Here is a 20,109-nt window from a genome sequence, read left to right as displayed (position 1 = left end):
AGGAGCCTGAATGCAGGCCTGGAGCCCCTAGTGGGGCTCACTGTGGACCCACTGGGGAGATGTAGGCAGTCCTGTTGGCCCAGGGTAGGAGGAAGGTATCTGATGAGATAGGGAATTTCCTGAGGGGGTGTGACAGAGGTCTCCAGGAAAAGGCCCCATCAGTTTGAGAAGAGAATTGACAAGGTACCAGTTTGCTGTTCCTCCACTGGAAGAAGTAAGGCTAGGAGGATTCTGGGCCAGTGCATCATACTCAAACGACTTCATGAAGTCACCAACCCCTCAGGCCCACTCACACATCTCAGCACCACCCATCAGAATCAGAATGAAAACAAAGGAAGCCAGAGACAGCCCATAGGGATGAGGCCATTTCCTGGGCTTGGGGCTGTGCCCAGGGAAGAAGCCAGGAGGAGTGTTACCTGGCAACAAGTGGAGAGTCACTTCCCTCTCAGTAGCTTCCTTTTCGTTTGCGTGGATTTCCTAAAAGAGAAGAGCAAAAGGTTAATGCCTTCCTTTGTGTAATGCTCAAAGAATAACCAGGTCATTGTTTCCTGAGCTGCAGCCACAGTACAGGGGTCAAGGTGTGGGCCTCCCTGGGCCAACTACATCAGATCCTTGGCAAAATATGGTCCTTTGAGCACTGCCATGTGTGCCCCCCCCCCCCCAAAAGGCATGTCTTCAAGAGAGAATATATAAGTCAGCATCAGAAGCTCTCGAGAACACTGTTTATTGACTAGTCTCTTTCGTTTTGTTTTGTTTGGGGTTTTGTGGGGGGCATGTTTGTGCCTTTTGGGTAAGATGGAACCCAGGACATGATACTCCTACCCAATCCTAAATTAGTTACTTCTTTTTTTGATGGGGAGAGGTAAATACCCAGCTATGCTCAGGGCTTACTCCTGGCTCTATACTCAGGTGTTACTACTGGTGGACTCTGGGACCATATGGGATACTGGGGATTGAACCCAGATTGACTGCGCGCAAGGTTAATTCCCCACCGACTGTGCAATCCCGCAACCCCTAGTTACTTTTTTAAAGTCTCTGTATCTGGAAGATACCTTCAAGCAACCAGCTCAATAATGTATTACACTTCTTAGGCTGACTGGTTCTGGTCCTGGAGGAGAAGTGGAGTTGGGCACCCTTTCCCTCACAGAACAAATGCCCCACAGAAACAAGGTAGATCAGAGTCAGGAGGAGCATGGAAGGTTCCAGAAAATCTTCCCCACATCCAATGACACTGGAAGATTAAAGGCGAAGGGCGTGATGGTAAGCAGAATACGCAATAAGAAAGGGTCTGCGGGCAGAACAGCAGACAGAATGGCCTGTCCCAACTCTAGGGTGTGATTCCTTCCTTCCTTGGTACTTCCTCTTCCTTCTGAAGCCGGTGTTTCCCTTGTTCCTTCTTCCTCTGCCTGTTAGTAAAGTTCCTTTCATTTAGGAGGAAAAGGGAACTGAAATAGAAATGTACAAAGAGCTGGAGCAGGTGCTCTGTGGGCATGAGGCCCAGGATCGGATTGACCCATAGCACAGCATAGTCCAGGGGTCTTCAAACTACGGTTCATGGGCCACATATTGTATTTATTCCCATTTTGTTTCTTCACTTCTAAATAAGATATATGCAGTGTGCATAGAAATTTATTCATAATTTTTGTTTTTACTATAATCTGGCCCTCCAACAGTCTGAAGGACAGTGAACTGGCCCCCTGTTTAAAAAGTTTGAGGACCCCTGGTATAGTCCTAAACAGCAGAGCAAAACCCAGCAGTAAGCTAGGAGCTTACTGCACTGTGGTTTTATAGTCCCAAAACAAAACAAAGCATCTCCAAGTGCCTCTTTTGGTTCTGGTGTTTATCTGCTTGTCAAAAGTACTTCTTTAGGCCAGAGCTATAGCACAGCAGCAAGGCGTTTGCCTTGCACACAGCAACACAAGATGGACCCCAATTCGAATCTCGGCATCCCATATGATCCCCTGAGCCTGCAAGGAGCAACTTCTGAGCACAGAGCAGGAGTAACTCCTGAGTGTGGCCAGGTGTGACCCAAAAACAAAAACAAAAACAAAAAAAGGACTTTTTTAGTCACCATAGCAATGTCAATGAGTGAGAGAAGTAGAATGCCTATCTTGACTACATGAAGAGGGCGGGGGAGGGAGATTTGGGGCATTGGTGATGGGAATGTTGCACTGGTGAAGGGGGGGTGTTCTTTATATGACTGAAACCCAATTACAATCCTGTCTGTAATTAAGGTGCTTCAATAGATTTTTTGTTTGCTTGTTTTTGGGTCACACCTAGCAGCACTCAGGGGTTAGTTACTCTTGGCTCTACACTCAGAAATTGCTCCTGGCAGGCTTGAGGGACCATATGGGATGCCGGGATTCGAACCACCATCTTTCTGCATGCAAGGCAAATGCCCTACCTCCATGCTATCTCTCCGGCCAAGATATTATCTTTTTTTTTTAAGAATTACAAGGAAGGAACTAGAGCAACAGTACAGTAGGCAGGAGGTTTGCCTTACACACCACCAACTAAAGTTCAATTCCCGGCATCCCATAAGGTCCCCTGAGCCTGTCAGGACTGATTCCAGAGTGTAAAGTCAGGAGTAATCCCCCAACATGTCAGGTGTGAACCAAAAAAAAAAACAAAAATGACAGCAACAAAGAATTACAGGGAAGAGGAGGCAGTTTCAGTAGTAGATATGAAGGTGTGATGGTTTCTGGATGAAATCCTCCACAGCATCCTGGCACTTTTTTCCTGCCCAAACACCCCTCCTCCTACTGCTCAGCTTCCATGAAATGGAACCCTCGGGATAGGAATCTATTTAATGAACCTCCTGGGAAGGCAACCAGACAACCTCTGCATGAACACCAGAATTCTGTTCTGGGCCACTAGCTGACTGGAGACTTTTCTGGGCTTTGTGCATCCAGACTAGAACTTGGGGGACTGAAACGATAGTATAGCATGTAGGTCACTTGCCTTACACGCAGACGACCTGGGTTCAATCCCCAGCTCTCAAATGGTCCCCTGAGTATCACCAGGAAGAATTCCTGAATATAATACCAGGAGTAAACCTTGAGGATCTTCAGGTGTGGCCTCAAAACAAACAAAAACAACAGAAGACCACTGGGTACCACTGAGGCAGGGAATGGTGAGCTGGTGACTCCAGAGGCTGAAAACACAAGTCCTGCTTTCCCGACAATGTGACTGGACCAAGCTCTACCTGGAGAGGACCCCAATTCCCCATTATCCCGCTCAAGTCAACACAGAATCCATGCTCTGTGGGTCGGATTCTCAACCCAGAGAAGCATTGGAGCCCCTGGTGCCTCCCACCACCACCACCACTCAGAAACCATTCAGGAGCCTGAGGCAGAAGAACGAGGGGGCGCAGCTGGATATTTGGTTCTGTGCAAGTGGCCCAGGTAGGTCCTGATGTCTAGGATTTCACTCCCCACAGGGACTCTTCCTGCTGGCAGAGCTGAGAACTACCGTGGGGCTCGAGTACAGCAGGGTGGGAGTTTGCAGGTTGGATCCCGGGCATCCCACATATATGGTCTCTCAAACACTGCCAGGAGTGATCCCTCAACTCAGAGCCAGGAGTAAGCCCTTGAGCATCAGTAAGTGTGACTAAAAAATGAAAAGTGAACACTACCAGACTGTTTAAGTGCCACAGACCTCACAGAGAGTTTTAAGCATCTCTCAGCATGAGGAACGACAATGCAATTATTTTTGACAGGTCTATCATCTTTCTCTTTGGAGAGATCAAAGCTATTCATTAAGTTCAATTGGCTGCTCGAAAGGCCTAGCAATCATTCTGAGTAGGGCTGGCCCCCATTCAAACACTGAAGCCAGGGCAGAGCCACCCCAGTAGGCAATCAGAGGTGTTACCCTCTGAGGACAAAACACTCATGCCAGCCTAAAGGGCCTGTGTAACCCTGCTCTGTGTCTCATCTTTCTCCCTCTACCTGCAAGCCCGACTTCAGAGTCTCGAAGTAATCATTTAGTGTCCATAAACAAAACAAGAACTTATAAAACAAATTGCTTTTTTGTTTGTTTGTTCTGTTTTGGGGCAATGTTCAGGGGTTATTCCTATGGTGGTGCTCAGGAGATCTGGGATGCTGGCGTCTAACCCAGATGGGCCATGTACAAGGTAAACACCCTGCCTGTTGTGCTATCATTTCAGCCCCTCTTTTTTAATTTAATTGTTTTTGTTTTTGGGCTACCATGGCAGCCCTCGGGAGTTACTCCTAGTTCTGCATTCAAAAATTACTCCTGGCAGGCTCAAGGGAGCAAATGGAATGGTGGAAATCGAACCCACGTCAGCTGCGTGCAAGGCAAGTGCCCTAGCCACTGTGCTATCACTCCAGACCCTTACACATATGTATTTTGAAAGCATCTGATGCTGGCCTTCTTTTTTTTTTTTTTCTTTTTTGGTTTTTGGGCCACACCTGGTAATGCTCAGGGGTTACTCCAGGCTATGCGCTCAGAAGTCACTCAACCGCCGGTCCGTCCTAGGCTAGCGCTGGCAAGGCAGACACCTTACCTCTAGCACCATCACGACGGCCCCTGATGCTGGCCTTCTAAAGAGAGTTGCACTCTTTACATGGAAATGGAGGAGGAGATTACATCGGAATAGTTTGGGTTATTTAAATGAGTCCTCACTGAAGTCCAAGGTCCAAGAGGAGAACAAACCACCTCAGCAGAGGCAGTACGACCTGAGGAGAGGCATGGCAAGGTAAGGCTAATCAGGGAGGTTCTTCTAGGGAGGGAAAGTCCCCAGAGTTGAGCTGCACATGTAGAGGAAAGAAAGAAAAAGGAGTGAAGACATAGGCAAGTCATGCTGCAAGAGTGATAAATACTAGGGGTCGAAGAGAGAACACAGTGGTAGGGCGTTTGCCTTGCATGCAGCCAAAAGGCAGTTCGAACCCCAGCATCCCATATGGTCCCTTGAGCCTGCCAGGAGTGATTTCTGAGCACAGTCAGGATTAACTCCTGAGTGGCACCGGGTGTGACTCAAAAACCAAAAAAAAAAAAAAAAAAGAGTAAAATATACTGCGGGGTGGGTGGGCAATAGCACCCCAGCACAGAGATGGGACTAGACTAGCAGCCCTGAGCACTGCGGGGTGAGGTTCCAAATCCAGACACACACACTCAGACGCTCTCACATGTACACACGTGTACACACACACACACACACAGCAATGCTCTTACATATATACACATACCCGCACACACACAAATATACACATACTCTCATACATATATACACTCACACGAGAAAAACTTACGAGCAAAGGGGTCCGATCCTTATGCATCTGTCTGGTTTGGGGGACACACCAGTAATGCTGCTCTTCTTGCTATGGATCAGACCAGGTGCTTGGGAGCCAAGGGATACTGGAGCTGGAACACTGGACTCTCCTGTGCAATGCCTGCACCCCAAGTCAACACCTTCCAGTATTCAAAACCAGTGGTAAATAAAACAAATGAAGCAAGGTGGGGCAGAGTGACAGCACAGCAGTAGGGTATTTGCACTGTATGCTGCCAATCCTGGAAAGACCCAGGTTCAATCCTGGGCATCCCATATGGTCCCCCGAGCCTGCCAGGAGCGATTTCTGAGCATAGAGCCAGGAGCAACCCCTGAGAGTCGCCGCTGGGTGTGGCCCAAAAACCAAAGAAAAAAAGAAGAAGAAACAAGGGACAGAGTCAAGCACACAGCATTTACTGTCTATATGTATCTCATGAAATTTGGAAAGCAAAGGATTAAGAGGAATCCCAGCACCAAGAACCCAGGGGTTCTGGGCCAGGCACCCTCCCAAGGAGAGAAGTAGTGCTCACTCCCAATCCAGAGCAGATGCCTCCACCTGGGCGTGTTCCCAGAAACCTCCGCTCGGTGTCTGCTCACTGAGCCACCTCTCCTGGCAGGAGTTGGGAAATCATATGGGGTACCATATAATATCAGGTATACCATATAATACCAGGCCAGCTTCGTGCCAAGTCAGAGTCCAACCCCTGTGCTGTGTACTCTTATCTCTCAAGCTATTTGTAAGGGTCACAATTTATAGTGATCTATGATGATACAGGATCTTGGATTAGTGCACAAGCCTCACACAAACTCCCTCACAGTTCCAGTTCACTGCCATGCCTACAAGATCCCACAACCCTTTCCTCCCATCCCAACCCTCAGGGGAACACCAAGAAACATTTTCATTGTCTGCACATTTTGTGGCTTTCTATCAATGCCTTGGTTTGAGCTACTCTTCAGATGAATAAAAATATGCCTTTCGGGCCCGAAGAGATAGCACAGCGGCGTTTGCCTTGCAAGCAGCCGATCCAGGACCGAAGGTGGTTGGTTCGAATCCCAGTGTCCTATATGGTCCCCGTGCCTGCCAGGAGCTATTACTGATCAGACAGCCAGGAGTGACCCCTGAGCACCGCTGGGTGTGGCCCAAAAACAAACAAACAAAAAAATGCCTTTCAACGTCTTTCAACGCCTGCCTTATAACCAACCAAGCTTCTTTATACTGTCATCCATCAATGGGCATTTAGACTAGAGGTGTAGAGAGAGGGCAGTGGGCAGGGAGCTTGCACACAGTTTTGATTTGATGCCTGGCATCCTATATAGTCTGACTCCCAGTCCAGCCCAAGAATGATCCTTGAGCACAGAGCCGGGAGTAAGTTCTGAGCACCAGTTGGTGTGACAAAATCAATTGCTTTAAATTGCTCAATATGTTGTATTATAGCAAATACAGCACATGGGTCATGGTTCTGTCATGGACTAGTGACGTGTGACTAGCAAGTCACAGAATATCGACAAATCAGGGCTGGAGAAATACTATAGGGGCAGGGTGTGTCTTGCACATGTCCAACCTGTGTCCAATCCCCAGCACCCCGTGTGCTTCTGCAACAAACCCACAAGAAGTGATACCTGAGCAGAGCCAGGAGTTAAATCCTAAGCACTGCTGAGTATGCTCCCCATTAAAAAAAAGTTTGTTTTTTGTTTTGTTTTGTTTTGTTTTTCAGGCCACACCCATTTGATGTTCAGGGGTTACTCCTGGCTAAGCACTCAGAAATTGCCCCTGGCTTGGGGGGACCATATGGGACGCCGGGGGATCGAACTGTGGTCCTTCCTTGGCTAGCGCTTGCAAGGCAAGGCACCTTACCTCTAGTGCCACATCACCAGCCCCCCACAAAAGTTTTCTCCTGTCTTGCCAACCTGATAGGTTTGCTTCTTTTGGGACATAAAGTTGAAACATCCTGCTAGGGATTCTGATACCCAAGCACAATCTTTGCAAAGAGCCTTCTACACTGCAAGGGAGAGAAACTGCAGCAACACACGTGAGAAGATGCTCCTGTCTGCAGCCACAGTGCTGCAGGGGAGAGAAGGGAGCCCACCAAAAGAGACGAGGGCTCGACAGAAGAGTCACACAGCAGGTACCATGCTCTTAGCTCCCTGGGAGATTAAAGAAGTATGGCAGGTGAGCTGGGTGTGGTGGGGACCAAGAAAGGTGGCCTGGAAAGGTCAGTGCTCCCACCTTCTGCTTGACCATCAAGGTCACTTGGCAGTGTCTGAGGTTTGAGGACTTGGGAAGTAGGCTATGAGCAGCAACATGGCAGGGATGCTCATGTTCCCCCAGACCAGGAACTGGTCCCTACCACTAAGTTTTTTTTTTTTTGTTTTTTTTTTTTTGGTTTTTGGTTTTTGGTTTTTGGGCCACACTCGGCAGTGCTCAGGGGTCACTCCTGGCTGTCTGCTCAGAAATAGCTCCTGGCAGGCACGGGGGACCATATGGGACACCGGGATTAGAACCAACCACCTTTGGTCCCGGATCAGCTGCTTGCAAGGCAAACACTGCTGTGCTATCTTTCCGGGCCCACCACTAAGTTCTCATGGACTAAGATCATGGATTCAGGCTGGGTCCAGTGAGGATTTGCTCTTGGTACCCCGTACTCTTGCCTAGGTTTTTGTGGATCGTCACCTACCTAACAGAAAAGGAGGCAAAATGGCAAAGTGAGCCTGTTTCCTTTAAGAAAATGTTTGGAGAGGGACAGGAAGAGAGGATGGTGATGGGGAGAGAAGGGAAGGGAGAATAAAATACATATCTGGGGCTGGGGCAACAGCACAGCAGGGAAGTTACTTGCCTTGTCTGTGGCTGACCTGAGTTCATTCCCTGACAACCCGTAAGGTCCCCTGAGCAACACCAGGGTGAGTCCTGAGAATAGATCCTGAAGTGTTAGATAACACTGGAGTAACTCCTGAGCATCATTGGGTGTGACCTCCTTCCCCCTCAAAAAATAAAGTACACATCTCGGTTGAGATGCCGATGAATTGCTAAGCTAGAAAGTGCTTGTTCACTTGATGCTTTTAAAGAACCTCTAGGCATTTTAGTGGTGCCCCGATTCTCATGCCCACAGAGCTCCTACTGGACATTCTCACAGCTCCTGCTTCCCCATCCTTCTTCTCCAACAGGTTTGATGTCTCAGCGCATGTGGTTTGGACTTAAGTTTCTCTAACAATCAGCGATGTAGAACATTTTTATGTGTCTGTGAATTAACAGTATGTCTTTTCTGGGGACTGGAGTGATAGTACAGCAGGTAGGGCATTTGCACATGCCCAACCCATGTTCAATACCTGACATCCCGTATAGTCCCCCCGCGCCCTTAAACCAGCCAGGAGTAACCACTGGGTGTGGGCCCAAAACCAAAAAACCAAAACACAGTATATATTTTCTGGAAGTTTCTATTCAGATCTTTTGCCTTTATTTATTTATTTGTACATTGGGTTGCTTATTTTTTGTTCTTGCAAGTTCTTTATATCCTCTGGATACTAAACCCTTGTTAGATGTATAATGTGAAAATATCTTCTCCCTGTGTTATGCTATTTGTGTGTGTTTTGGTAGTTTCTTTCACTGTGTAAAGCATCTTAATCTAATGTAAGCCTATTTGTTTATTTTCCCTTATTTCCCTGGTCACTGAAGTTGAGTCTCTGAAAATGTTCCAGAGCTAATATCCTTAAAAGGGGCCAGATAGGGCCAGAGCAGTGGCGCAAGCGGTAAGGTATTTGCCTTGCATGTGCTAACCTAGGACAGACCACAGTTCGACTCCCCATAAGGTCCCTCAAGCCAGGAGCAATTTCTGAGCTCATAGCCAGGAGTAACCCCTGAGCATAACCACATGTGGCCCCAAAAAAACAAAACAAAACAAAAAGTTTCTAAACAGGGGCCTGGAGCACTGCTGGAGCACAGGAGGGAATTTGCCTTGTACGTGGCCGATCAGGGTTCAATTCCCAACATCCCATGTGGTCCCGAGCCAGGAGCAGTTTCTGAGTTCAGAGCCAGGAGTAACCAGAGAGCTGCCAGATGTGACGCCCCAACCAAAAAAGTTCCTCAACACTATTTCTTTCCATTACACTTAGCACCAAAGCACTAAAAGGACATAAGAGAGTTTTAACTCTTCTAAGTCACTCTAATTCTCTAGACTGTAAAATTGGGGCCAGAGTGGTAGTAGTCTGATACGTAGGGTGCTGACCTGGTTGAATTCTCAAATGGTCCCTGAGCACTGCCAGGAGTGATACCTAAGTGTAGAGCCAGAGTAAACCCTGAACAGCACCCCCCCAAAAAAAAAAAAAAAAGCGAAGCAGGCCCTGCAAAGCCATACCAGTTGTACCCATTACCCACAATCACCGCTTCACCTATGGCCCTGCTTCACCACTCCTCTACAATTCTCTGCAGACACTAATCTAACCAAACTCCAGGAATTCCAGTATTTGTTTGGGCTGATAGCAGGACTTTTTTTTTTGGAATGAGTGCAGGCAACCTCCCCCTGCAGCCAAAACAACACCCACAAATGCAGTCACCATGTCTGCACCCAGTCAGCTCCATAAACTAACTCTGTTCTCAAAAGAGATATACACCAAGCAGTGAAAAATTATAGGTAAATTGGCTATGCAGCTGAAAGCTGTAAATCTTGGGAGAAGGCAGGCCAAGCCACAGTCCAGCTGAAGCCTGCTGCACTTTGCCTGTGGCAAAGGTATGCTGGTATTTGGGCTGATACTAGCAGGGGGTTATTTGAAGTGAGTGCCAGCACCTCCCCTCCCCACCTTCTCCTGGCAGCTGAAAACACACCCCACAAAAGCTGCAGTAACAGTATTAGTGCTTGTAAGTCCTGGACCACGTGGCTACATGTGTGGCCACATAACAACTCCCGTCTTTAGTTAATTCATCTCCATAGGAACACACCAATGTGTAGCCTAAGTTACCTAAGTTCAGAAACAAAAGAAGTAACAGAATAGTCAACCAGTAACAAGAGTTTACTAAACAGTCTGATAGGGACTTAATGAGCTCATTGTGAAATACAGTAATTTTCACAAATTTGTCACAATTTTTCTTCTTTCTCTTTAACAATTTCGTTCCCATTTATCTGGAAACAATGTATCAAAATCAACTATGTGGACTATGTGATATATGCTCTTTAAATAAGTAAATTAAATTTTGGGGGGGGTTTTGGACCACACCCCGTGACGCTCAGGGGTTACTCCTGGCTATGCGCTCAGAAGTCGCTCTTGGCTTGGGGGATCCTATGGGATGCCGGCGGATTGAACCGCGGTCACAATCTTTCCTTGGCTAGCGCTTGCAAAGCAGACCCCTTACCTCTAGCTCCACCGCACCGGCCCCAGTAAATCAAATTTTTTAAAAAGTAAAAAGTTTTAAATTATTTATTTTTGGTTTGGGGGGCCATATCCAGTGGTGCTCTGTTGCATAACAGCCCTTGGATTGGGCTGGCTGGAGGAGGATGATGGTGGGGCCTTTCTCCTCCAGCTCGGACCACACGTCTGCAACCCTCTCCAAGCGGGCAGGTCTGAGGGTTCAGGACAGTGGCGGGGAGAAAACTCACAGACAGACAGGTATTCGGAAACATCAGCTTTATTCAAGGCCCTCGCCCACAGGTGTGGCTTCTCTCATAACCTTTTACACTGGATATCATCAGCCCTGCATCAGCCTTTCAGCCATCTCCTCTCCATCTGCTTCTCCTTCCATGCCTCCTCTTCAATCTCTATCAATCTCTCCTCCACATTCTCTAATCTATGGGAAAATTACCTGCTCTTGCCTATAGGTGGAAGCCAGAAAAATAAAGGATAACTTATGCTCTTTTGTTTTTATTTGTTTTAAGAAAGGGGCAGAATGTTACAACATCCCCCATTTATCCTATGTAATCTTACCTACTAGTAAGACCTGCCCATTTCTGGGAGGGGTCTTTGGGAAGGATCAATTGGTTTGCCTGAGGGGAGATGGAGAGATTCAGAAAGAGGTTGGATGCTGAATAAGGATCCAGCATAAAAGGTTATGACAGGCCACACATGTTGGCCAGGGCCTTGAATAAAGCCAGTATCTCCTGAAGCCTGACTGATGTGAGTTTTCCTCGCCACCCCCCTGAACCCTCAGACCCACCGGCTGAAGGGTATTGTAGACACATGGCCTGGGCTGGAGGAGAAAGACTTCTCAGCCTCCATCTCTCCATCCACTTTCATCCAGCCCCATCCAAGGGCTGTTATGCAGCAGTACTCAAGTATTACTCTGGTTCTGTACTTATGAACCACTCCTTTTTTTGTTTGTTTGTTTTTTTGGCCACATCCGGTGGCACTCAGGGGTTACTCCTGGCTGTCTGCTCAGAAATAGCTCCTGGCAGGCATGGGGGACCATATGGGCCTCCGGGATTCGAACCAACCACCTTAGGTCCTGGGTCGGCTGCTTGCGAGGCAAACGCCACTGTGTTATCTCTCTGGCCCCACACTCCTGATTTTCTGATGGTGCTCATGGACATTACAAAATCCTGGGTTTCAAACCAGGGTTGGTCAAGTACACAGCAAGTGTTCTACCCACTGTACTATCTCTCTGACCCTATTTTTCTTTTTTAATTTGTAGTGGTTTGCAGTCAGACTGCTTGGTCTCTGCACTTAGCAGTTACTCCTGACAGGGTCCAGGGGGTCCATATGTGGCACTGGGAATTAAACCTTGGCCACCTATAATCAAATGCAAACACCCTACCCACTGTACTATCAGGCCCCTCAAATTCACTGTATTTAAAACAGAAAGGTATGAGTGTGTTTATATTTAATATAGTTTAGGAATCATGATTATGATGGTGTTAACATTCCTGGTTTTGAAGTACTGAGTTACTGCACCTTCGCCATGGCCAAAGTGCTCAGGCCTCTCCACCGCTGTCCTATGTGACCTAGTCTAGTCTGTCTTTTCCTTTTTCTCCTTCCCATACTGAGAAATTGAAAGATGGGTTTTTCCTTTTTACTCACACTTCTTTATGCTTTTGTTTTAGGGGCCATACCCAAGAGTACTAAGGGGTCACTCCAAGCTCTGCACTCGGGAATCATTTCTGGTGGTGCTTAAGGGACCATATAAGATGCTGGGAACCAAACGTGGGCCGGCTGCTTGCAAAGCAAGAACCCTACTATTGTCCTGTTGCTTTGGGCCCTTAAATTTTAATTTAATTTTTGTTTATTTCTGGAGCCACCTCAGCGGTCCTTAATTTATTCCTGGCATTTGAACCAGTGTCAGTCATCCATGTGCCAGGCAAGCACCTTACCCACAGCTCTTTCCCCCTAATCCCCGTTACCAGGGTGCAAGAGTGACTGTACCTCTGCTTCTGGAGCTGGCCAACTGCTATTTCACATCTGATTTGATTATGTCATCAAGTCTCCCAACAATCAATCAGTTCTTTGAGGGTGGCCCTTTGGTTGTGAAATGGAGCAGAGACAGTGGGGTGGCTAGCTGGTGATGTGGATGAAAGAAGTCACTTTGGCACACCCTAAAAGCATGAAGCCTGGAAACCCACTGAGATGCAAAAATGATGGCGCCAGAAACAGCCCAGAAGGCTGGAGTCCTTGAGAACACTCCAGCTGAAATTAAAACACACTGTGTTGAGAATATGAAAGAGGGGGGCCGGGCGGTGGCGCTAAAGGTAAGGTGCCTGCCTTGCCTGCGCTAGCCTTGGACGGACCGCGGTTCGATCCCCCGGTGTCCCATATGGTCCCCCAAGCCAGGAGCTACTTCTGAGCACATAGCCAGGAGTAACCCCTGAGCATTACCGGGTGTGGCCCAAAAATTAAAAAAAAAAAAAAAAAAAGAGAATATGAAAGAGGGGACTAGAAAGATAGTATCGTGGGGAAAGCATTTATCCTGCATATGCCAAATCCAGCTTCAATCCCCCGCATTCCAGTTGGTCCCTCAAGCACACGGGGAGCAAGGTCTGAGTTCAGGGGCAGGAGTCACCTATGAGCAACACTGGGTGTGACCCAAAAATGAAAGAGGAAGGATAAAAGGGAGGGAGGGAGGCATGGAGGGAGGGAAAGAGGGAGGCAAAGACAGGAAACTAAAAGTCCCTAAAGTGCCATGCTCTTCCCCTTAACAGCACCCCAGCAACAAGCTTATCTACAGAAAAAATGTCAAGTAGAGCTGTTTGGCAAAACCCACAAAACCAACCCTGCAAAAGCAAGTGGTCCCTCATCCCACTGGGGCAAGTACCTCAGCTCTGTTTCAAGAGAAGCCCAGGCTCTCTTCATCATTCCCCCTGAATAAAGATATACTACCCCACTATTTGTCCACTTTGACAATCCTACATTTGTGAGGCTGGACAATGAACCTTGGGCCACTGTCAGGACTGACTTTTCTTCTCTTGCAAAGAGCAATCCCTCCCCAGCCTCAGAGCTTAGGGGGTAGGTACCAGTTCCCATGCTGTGACGATCAAGTGGGCTGCCCAATGGGACTAGTAGGACTCGAGCACCCATGCAGGGCAGGTGTTCATGGTGGACTTAAGCTGTTCTGACCCCTCCAGCCACATCCCGGGGAATGGAATTGGGTGGGACAGGAGGGCAGCAACATAATCTCTATCAAGGCTACGTCCTTTCCATCTGCACCCCAATCACTACACAACATCTGGTGAGAAAGTCATAAGTCAGGGGACCCATGACAGTTGCTTGCTTATCACACAGCCCAGCAGACCACACAAGTCTCACACATGTTGAGGGCTCGAGAGATGACAAGTAACTTTATGAACAATGACTTTGAGTATGTTTTGTAAACCACTCCAGCAAGGAACAGAGAAACAAGTTTTATTTAAGAGTCAGTATCTGGGTGCTGGAGAAATAGCATGGAGGTAAGGCGTTTGCCTTTCATGCAGAAGGACGGTGGTTCAAATCCCAGCATCCCATATGGTCCCCTGTGTCTGCTAGGGGTGATTTCTGAGCATAGAGCCAGGAGAAACCCTTGAGCACTGCCAGGTGTGACCCAAAAACAAAACAAAACAAAACAAAAACAAACAAACAAACAAAAAGTCAGTATCTGGGAAGCAGGAAGATGTGGCTCAGTGGCAGAGAACACATACTTGTATGGAATGTGTGTGTATATATGTATGTGGGGGAGAGAGAGAATGAGAGGGAGAGGGCAAGGACAAGGAGGCAGGCAGAGAAAATAACAGAGACTAGGCATTAAAATATGTGGCAACAGAGGCATTTGCATTGCCTGCAGTTGACCTGGGTTCGATTCCTGGCATTCCATATGGTCTCCTGAGCCTATCACACTCCTGAGCATAGAGTCAGGAGTAACCCCTGAGCGCTGCCAGGTGTGGGCCCAAAAACAAACAAAAAGAAACCTTTTTAAAACATGTGGTATCAGGAACCAGAGACAGAGTCAGTGAGATGGCGCTCCTGCCTTGCTCACAGCTGACTCAGGGTCAGTCCCCAATACCCTATATGGCCCCTCAAGCACTGCCAGGAGTGGGCACAGAGCCAGGAGTAATCTCAGAGCAATGCATATGGTGTGGCAAAAATTAAGTGATGAGGGGCCGGTGAAGTGGCACTAGAGGTAAGAGCCTTGCAAGCGCTAGCCAAGGAAGGAACGCAGTTCGATCCCCTGGCGTCCCATATGGTCCCCCCAAGCCAGGGGCAATTTCTGAGTGCTTAGCCAGGAGTAGCCCCTGAGCATCAAACGGGTGTGGCCCAAAAAAAAAACAAAAACAAACAAAAAAAAATTAAGTGATGGTCTCAAACCCATATAAGCCTGAGCACCTAATCACGGTGAGCAGAAGGGCGAGAGTGACACCTACAGAAGTCAGTGTATTAAGCTCGAAATGCAGCCAGGCCATTCAAACAGCAGGAGCTTGAAAGCTAGTGATGGACCCATCATCATCCCAGGTGTCACTGCTGAATCAAGCAGAGTCCAGTGACTTCTGTCTGTCTCAGTCCTGAGGGGTGGCAGCTTCTTCAACTACCGTATGTATTTCAAAGAAGGGCCCTGAGTCCCCCTGAACCTTTTGTTCCTCACCCAGTCAAGCAGTCTTCAAACTCAGTCTCCCAAGTCCCCTCAGCAGCAAATGGCCAGACTTTCATTGCCCGAGCTATAAAATGTCAGCGAGAAATTACTGCTGACCCCAAAGAACTGTACACCCTGGCCAATGTGGGCCTGAGGGGAAGAAGGCCTTTCTGCCCAGCGGAATTGGTCCTGTCAGTCATGCTCAGAGGTACAGGGAAAGGAACTCAATTGAAAGGGATGCAAATGTCCCACAAAGCCTCCACTCCTGCAGCCAACACACTTTGTGTGGCCCTTCTTGCTATTCTGTTCGAGTCTAGACAAAGCTGGAAAGGCAGAGGCAGCCAGCATGTCAGCATCACAAAACTAGGGTATCCCTGTGGCCTCGATTCTGTGAGCAGCCGCACCAGAAGCTTAGAGGTGGGGTAGGATAGGATAGTGGGTGGGTTTCGGCTTTCATGTAATCCCATCCTAAATTTGGTTTCTGGGTCACTCCTGCTGTGCTCGGGGCTCACAATTCCTGGTGAGGAATTGTAGGTCTTCAGAGGACCCTACAGGGTGCTAGAGATCGAACCCAGGTCAGCTATGTGCATGGCAATGTCCTCAGCTGCGTGCACTCTCTTACCAGCTCCAGGGGCAGGTTGCTGTTGCTGTTACTCCAACTCTTACTCTAACAGCGACTCCGTTGCTAGGCTGCTCTCTGTTTTCACTGACAAGGGCACAAGAGCATGGACTTCCTGTTTCTGCACAGCTCACTGCACAGACCCAAGGGAGCTAGACCAGCTCCTGCTCCCTTTGCAAGTGGCCAGTTCTCAGGCCCCCTACCCCCGCAGACAATGCCGAAACCCCAGCATCCAAAAGCCTGGCTGTGAGCTGAGCTGAGCCAGTGGCAGCCCCTGGCCTCATCTGTGCTAAAGATGACTGCTAAAAGCACTCACCATTCCCGAGAGGCTGTGAGCCAGAGAGACTCTCTCACTAGGCCCCAGCCACACATCATAAGGGGACAGACCAAGTCTCCTCGAAGGGTATCTGAGAAGGAACCTCTGGCACAGGGGGTTGGGGTGTGTGTGTGTGTGTGTGTCTGTGTGTGTCTATGTGTGTGTGTCTGTGTGTGTATCTGTGTGTAACAGAAGCCAAGTGTGTGTGTCTGTGTGTAACAGAAGCCAAGTGTGTGCATGCAAGTTCCTCATCCGGTTACTCAAAACTGCAAAGACCCACCCCCGCCCCTGGCAATTCATGCCAATTCAGCTCAGCACAGCTCACTAAGTTGCCAAGAAACCTAAACACCAAAGCTGGCAGCGAAGGATAAAAGATGCTTGTCTTGCATGTGGTTGGCCCCAGTTTGATCTCGGGCACCACATGGTCCTCCAAGAACCACTGACGAAGTCTCCTGAGGTGTGGCCCCGAATTCCCCAAATGGAAAAAAATGTGATTCATGGCTGTGGATGTCTCGAATGATTGTCAGGGCAGTTGTGAAATAGCTTCTACCCTCACCGATGGGATACGGGCACCTGCAAAGCCGCCACGCTTTGCAGTAAGTGAAGCCTTACTCTTACTGCTGAGGCTGCAGCTACAGTGAGCTATCTTTTCTGCTGGTCTAAGCATTCCTTTCCCAGCCGGACGCCCAGGGTGCTAGTTCTCTGCTCCCACAGGGCTCTGCGCCCTTTGCAAACAGCCAGATCCCTCCTTGAAAAGTATATCCCGGAGAAGAGCCTCGATGCTGACTTGACAAACCAGACCCGTGTTTGACAGGGCCAAGCTGCAATTATCCCAACAATGAAACCAGAAAGTCTCACTGAAGCTGGAGACACAAGTGGGCAGTAATACAGTAAAAGATAAGGTGACAGTGGTCTGTCTGGCCACTCGTAGAGGTGCCAGGGCCCCGAGGTCTCGCCCTTAACTCAATGTGAACGTGCATCCTGACATAAGGATATGGTGTGTGTATTTATGTGTATTTTATCTGTTCTCTGTGCATGTTTTATCTGTGTGCGCATGTATAAGTGTTAATTTCACAGGGCTGGTCTAGAATACTCTGGAGCATGTCAGACTAAGCAGCTATTATACAAAAACATATGTCTAGTAATAAACACAGTGCAGTATAATCTGCACAGGTTTCACCATGCCCCTGTCATGTGTCCATTATCCTGAAAACAATCCTTTAAGGAATTTTCCTTGCCACTATACACAGAGGCAGATAGGCACACACAATACAAGAAAGTGGAGAAGTCACTGGATCAGAGAGATAGAGCAGAGCAGGGAGGGCCCTTGCTTTGCACACAGCCTACCTGAGTTTGATCCCCAGCACATATGGTTTCCCAAGCCCACCAGGAATAAGCCCTGAGCGACATCAGGTGTGGCCCAAAACAAAAGTTGGGAAAGCAGATTCTGAACTGAGTTTGGCTAAAATGCTAAGGTGGTACTGGATAATAAAAGTTTAATTTTTACTTTTTATTATAGTTTAGGCAACATGGTCTTTTTTGTTTTGCTTTGGTTTGGTTTTTGGATTTGGGGCCAACCAGCAGCACTCAGGCATTACTCCTGGCTGGTTCCAGGGGCTATATAGGATATTAGGGACTGAACCGGGTCAGTCACAAGCAAGGCAAATGCCCTATACACTGTGCTATCACTCTGGCCAGGCAACAATTTTTTTTGGGAGGGGGGGTTGGGCCATACCCAACTGTACTGAGGAGTTGCTCCTGGCTCTGTGCTCACCGGGCAGGCTCGGGGGACCATATGGAATGCCAGGAATCGAACCCAGGTCCATTCTGGATCGGCTGCACACAAGGCGAAATGCCCTACTGCTGTGCTATCTCTCCATCCCTATATATATGGTTTTGATGTATCATGTTACTGCACCCTCACCAAAGCCCAAGTGCCCCGAGACACTCCATGACAACTGTGTTACAGGGTGTGGTTCTAAAACAAACAACAAATCTCTTTTCATCTATGACTTCTTTGTTAATGATGTCATTTGCTTTGTCTTCAAGCTCATTCATCCTATTTTCAGCTTCTTCCCTCTGCTTATAAGTTCTGGTAACCATATTCTCTAACCATATTCTCCTACTTGAGTTCTTTCATGTTTCCCATCCACCTTTTTTCAAGTTCCCTCTTCACAGCTTTCCTGAGTTCAGAGACCATGAAGAGCATTACTAATCTGAAGTCATCCTCGGGCCATGTAGCAAGTTCCAATACAACTGTGAGACTTCGTAGGCTTTGCAGGGGCTGAATTCCCTCGGTTCCCCACTCTCCGTGGGAGTCAGGGTGAAACTCAAAGTTCCAAGCAGCCTCACTCTCAGTTATCTCTCTCAGTACTCAGCAAGTACTGGACACGCCACGGCTCTCTGGCTGCCACAGATGCCATGTGTACATTTCTTAAAAAATGCTCACAAGGAGGCCGGAGAGATAGCATGGAGGTAAGGAGTTCTCCTTTCATGCAGAAGATCGGTGGTTCGAATACCAGCGTCCCATATGACCCCTGAGCCTGCCAGGAGCGATTTCTGAGCATAGAGCCAGGAGTAACCCCTGAGCGCTGCCAGGTGTGACACAAACACCAAAAAAAAAAAAAGAAAGAAAGAAAGAAAAAGAAATGCTCACAAGGGGTCTGGAGCAACAGTACAGTGGGTAGGGCATTTGACTTGCAAATGGCCAATGTAAGTTTGATTCCTGGCATCCCAGATGGTCCCCTGAGCTTCGCCAATATTATAATTCCTGAATGCAGAGTCAGAAATAAGCCCTGAGTATAGCCAGGTGTGGCCCAAAAACAAAACAAAAAAGAACTCACAAAATCAAATGGGACTCAAGACCCTGAATGGCTGTATCTGTGCCAGCACAGAGGCCCAGGTGGTCTGGGCTCTGGTCCAGAGTTCACAGTTGCTGGGGTCCAGTTGGATGTGGTGTCTACCAATGTGGGCACTGACTGGAGACCAAGGCCACATGTGCCCAATCACAGCTGTTGTAAAACTGAGTTTCACAGCTGTGTGTGTGCACTGGGGGGAGACAGGCGCTTCGTCACTTGCCAGCATTCATTTGGGGGCGGCTACTTGGAACCACGGCTAGGTAAGCGCGGCTCCCCTCTGGGGCTTCTGCTGCCCACTCTGCCGTGGCCTCAAGCACAGCTGGTCCCAGCTGTGGTCTGGGGACTACGACCCATGTCATCATCAATTTCCTTCTAAAACAGCGGCACAAGTACAAGACAAGACCTCTGTAGAGCCTTTGTGCAGGGTCCCACATCTCAGTATACACTCAAGTTTAGGGTGCCTATGTTGGGCAAAGTTTCCTTTGGTTAGGGGCCAGCTGCAGCTGGTGCAGGGTGGAGGCTGAGAGTCTGGAGGTGGGGCCCAGGCTGTGAGTCTACAGGTGGGCCCAGGAGCAGGGCTGTGGCCTTGCTGGACAGGGCTCACCAGTTGGGTCAGAATGGCTGTTCCCCAGCTCTTCCCCTGCCAGGCCGGGAGCAGCCACACCCTTCACTGGGTTTACCAAGACCCAGGACAGTGCAGTGACTTCAAGGACAACACCGACTTCTGTGAAGAACTTTAGTGTCCTGCACTAAAGACGCAGCACGTCTGCTCAGACAGAGACCCGGTAGGGGGCAGCCGGAGCAACTGCCAGCCATGCCTGTTCCAACTCTCACTGTGCTGATCTCCACAAAGCAAGTGAGAGGAGAGAGCAGAGAGAAAAGGGTGGGGATGTTAGGAGAGAGAGGAGAGAAAGAGAGAAAAGAGAGGGGAAGTGAGAGAGAAAGGAAAAGGAGAGAGAATGAACAGGGATTTATTTATATACATGCCTTGCACACAACCAACCCTGAATCTCTCTC

At 48.4% G+C, this 20,109-nt stretch overlaps 1 protein-coding gene across 1 annotated transcript in view; it reads right to left on the bottom strand.

Annotated features, from left to right (window-relative positions):
* The window catches only part of MTMR12 (myotubularin related protein 12), a 78,731-nt gene that overhangs the window by 36,913 nt on the left and 21,709 nt on the right, over window positions 1-20,109 (bottom strand). Inside the window, exon 2 of the mRNA XM_049767709.1 lies at window positions 417-477. Within this exon, the coding sequence (XP_049623666.1) occupies window positions 417-477 (61 nt within the window). The remainder of the gene's footprint in view (window positions 1-416; window positions 478-20,109) is intronic.

Source organism: Suncus etruscus, chromosome 2 (genome assembly GCF_024139225.1).
Source record: "Suncus etruscus isolate mSunEtr1 chromosome 2, mSunEtr1.pri.cur, whole genome shotgun sequence".
Classification (NCBI taxonomy): domain Eukaryota; kingdom Metazoa; phylum Chordata; class Mammalia; order Eulipotyphla; family Soricidae; genus Suncus; species Suncus etruscus.
This window is presented reverse-complemented; position numbering and strand designations above follow the sequence as displayed.